The 3,262-nt window shown below is 32.3% G+C and overlaps 1 protein-coding gene across 1 annotated transcript; it reads right to left on the bottom strand.

The window, feature by feature from the left end:
• Nucleotides 1–1,504: 1,504 nt before the first annotated feature.
• Nucleotides 1,505–2,458, bottom strand: LOC140442438 (uncharacterized). The gene has a single exon (XM_072533510.1). It carries the CDS (start codon nt 2,456–2,458, stop codon nt 1,505–1,507), a length of 954 nt encoding a protein of 317 aa, XP_072389611.1.
• Between the last annotated feature and the right edge of the window lie 804 nt (nt 2,459–3,262).

Below are 3,262 nucleotides of genomic sequence, written 5' to 3'. Positions count from 1 at the left end.
TGTTTTTTAAAATTGAACACTCTCCATTATATTTTAAATTTGAAATCTGCTTCACTTTTACATTACAACAATGTAAAGTTTTATTATTTTATACTGGGTATTTAAAAAGTAATAACCAATATTACCTGAAAATCGTATTAAGTTTAACTCCCTGTATAATTAAAAAGGAGTATAGGAACATTGATGAGAAATCAAGAACGTTACGGCCTTCTCCAGCTGATTCTCCAAGGTAAAGTAAATGGTAAGAGAGGACCGGGAAGAAGACGCATTTCCTGGCTTCAAAATTTACGAAAGTGGTATAACACGACTACCACTGAACTGTTCCGCGCTGCAATAAACAAAGTAAAGATAGCCGTGATGATCGCCAACATCCGGAACGGATAGGCACTTTAAGAAGAAGATAGGAACATTGATCTATTGCATAGTAATTGTTAAAAATTATAAACCATATTCGTTTTCATAATATTCGTTAAATCAAACATTATAAATAGACACATATAACTATTAAATAATTAATACAACACATAATTTACTTGATGGTATTAAAATAAATCGCACTGCCATTAACCTCAATTAAGTAAATATATAAACAACAAACTATTATTAAATTGTATTTTACCATGTTTTAAATAATTGTAGCTCTCATCTGATGATGCCAATGAAAATTGGCGAAATATAATGAATTGTTAAACAGAGTACACTTGGCTTTTAATCAGCTGTATACCCAATTAACCTCAACCCCCCTTTTTCATCTACCAGTTCAGCTGTTATTTTAGAGGATATATATATATATATATATATATATATATATATATATATATATATATATACTAGCTGACCCGGCAAACGCTGTTTTGCCTTATAAATTATTTCTAGTTTCTAGATAAATTCTAGTGTAGACAAAAAGTTCCTTACTTATTATAAGTGTGTAAGTATGTGGTATATGCGTGAAATGGGCGAGGACTGCTATGAACGATAAGGGAATATGAAAATAACAAACGCAAAACAATATTATTTTCAAGTTATTATAGTTTATTACTTAAAATTACATATCACATATTAATTACGATAGTAACCTTAACAAACAAAATCAATCTCTTAATGCTATAGCGTGAACAATATTTTTTGTTAGCTCATCTTTAGCGGGCACAAACAAACTGGATGGTTTACCCACTCGAGAGCATGCTACGTACAATTGTCTAAGTGAAAAACATGGTGTACTCAAATCTAAGCCACAAATAGACATCGTTTGGCCTTGGGATTTGTTGATTGTCATTGCAAATGCCAATCTAATCGAAAACTGAATTCGTTTGAATTGAATTGGCACATCTGTAGGTATGATAGGAATCCGTGGTAATAATATATTTTCACCTTTGAACTTGCCATTTAAAATGTTGTCTTCGATAACGTTTTTCATCAATTTTCGAATGACTAATCGCGTACCGTTGCACAGCCGTGGCGGGTTTAAATTACGAAGCAAGATAATTGGAGATCCATCTTTCAATTATAAATTATGCGGTGGCATGCCTGGCAAATCCAGTGAGTTCAAAAATTCTGTGGGAAAATTGACAGCTTCGCTGACATCGCAAACTGTATCAATAGATTTGTATGATACCAAGTTCCCTGGCAACAACTGTTGTATCTTCAAATTTAAATTGTTGACATCTGCATTTTTTGCTGCTACAATAGCTCTTTCTGCAAGCCACTCATGATTTATGTACTGTGTGTGTACATCAGAAAATATTTGTTCATTGAGAGTATCTTGCGAATCAGCGATTGTGCAGAAATTGGTCGGTAATTTTACGTATCTAGTTTCATCTGTAGCAACTTTTCCATCACCGATATCTAAGAGTTGTTTTGAGAATGTTTCAGCGGATGGATCTTGAAGCATTTGAACGTGCATATTTACTTTCAGCTGTACTTTTTCAACATTACGCCACAATGGAGATGATTTTGAGCAAGCGTTGATCTCATCAGCGTATTTTGAACTTGGAATGACGGAAAGTGTTTGTCTGAAATCAACTGAAAGCACCAACAGAGTGCCGCCAAATAGTTTGTCGTTGTTTTTCATATCTTTCAATGTCCTGTTTAACGCCTCAATTGAATGTTTGTGTGCCATATTACATTCATTCCAGATGATAATTTTACACTGTTTTAGCACGGTAGCCATGGACGATTGTTTTTTAATGTTACACACTGCGTCAGGGTTATTTTGAATATTAAGTGGCAGTTTAAATACTGAATGAGCTGTTCTGCCTCCATCCAATAAAGTTGCCGCAATGCCCGATGATGCAACGAACAATGCGATGTCATTATTTGATCGTATTTCAGCAAGAATTAGTGAAATAAGGAATGTTTTACCAGTTCCACCCGGTGCATCCAAAAAGAAGAACCCACCTTGTCCTGCTGAAACTGCGAGCAAAATGCGGTCATAAATGGTTGTTTGTTCGTCATTCATTAGTGGGATGGATAGTAGAAAACGTTATAATTATAATTACGGCCAGGATTATAGCGAAAATATTAGTTTTATGAAAAAAAAATTGAAACAATAGTTGTAAAAAATTCAAATAATTATATAAAAAATGTATACTTACAACACAAAAGCCGTTGTTGGTTGGAGCTTGTGACACGTGTTGAGTACTTTTAAGATTATGTAAATCACTTGTTTAAATAAAACTTCATTAACTGATCTAAGCTTGCCGAATACACTTAAAATAAAAAGTTTATTATTATGAATAAAATAGTAGTACTTAATAGTTATTATGAGAGTTACACAGAAATAGAAAATTGATAATTGTGAACGTTACTACTACACTTAATGCATAAACAATAATCATTATTGGTCGAAAACTGTGTAGGGAGTGAGAGAAGTCTTGTGTGGGTGAAACAGGAGACCGGCTTCAGTTTATGGTATAGTGTGGCATTTCACTCACCAGTAAAGGTGCGGCAAATTTGAAGAATCTAAGATTGATAACACTAAGCATATATCAAGATTAAACTTTAATAATAAAAATAAATGTTTATTTTCTTAAAAAAAAACATTTTAGATTTTTAATCTAAGTACAGGTAAAAATACTATAATTGATCAGTTATCGAGCGAGATGAAAAATGATTAAATTACTAAAATAGCCATAAAAAATAGGGGTTGATGATGAAAAAGTAAAAGTTTAGGGTTGTATGTATTTTTTAATGCAACATTATAAAAAAACAAAAATAAAAAAATTCGTCGAAAAATTAACAAAAAAAATTAAGGGTGAACAAC

This window comes from Diabrotica undecimpunctata, chromosome 5 (genome assembly GCF_040954645.1).
Source record: "Diabrotica undecimpunctata isolate CICGRU chromosome 5, icDiaUnde3, whole genome shotgun sequence".
NCBI classification, from domain to species: Eukaryota; Metazoa; Arthropoda; class Insecta; order Coleoptera; family Chrysomelidae; genus Diabrotica; species Diabrotica undecimpunctata.
This window is presented reverse-complemented; position numbering and strand designations above follow the sequence as displayed.

What these genes read in the sequence shown, in the direction of transcription:
- LOC140442438 (XM_072533510.1), bottom strand. Translation starts at nt 2,458, where the DNA reads ATGAATGACGAACAAACAACCATTTATGACCGCATTTTGCTCGCAGTT.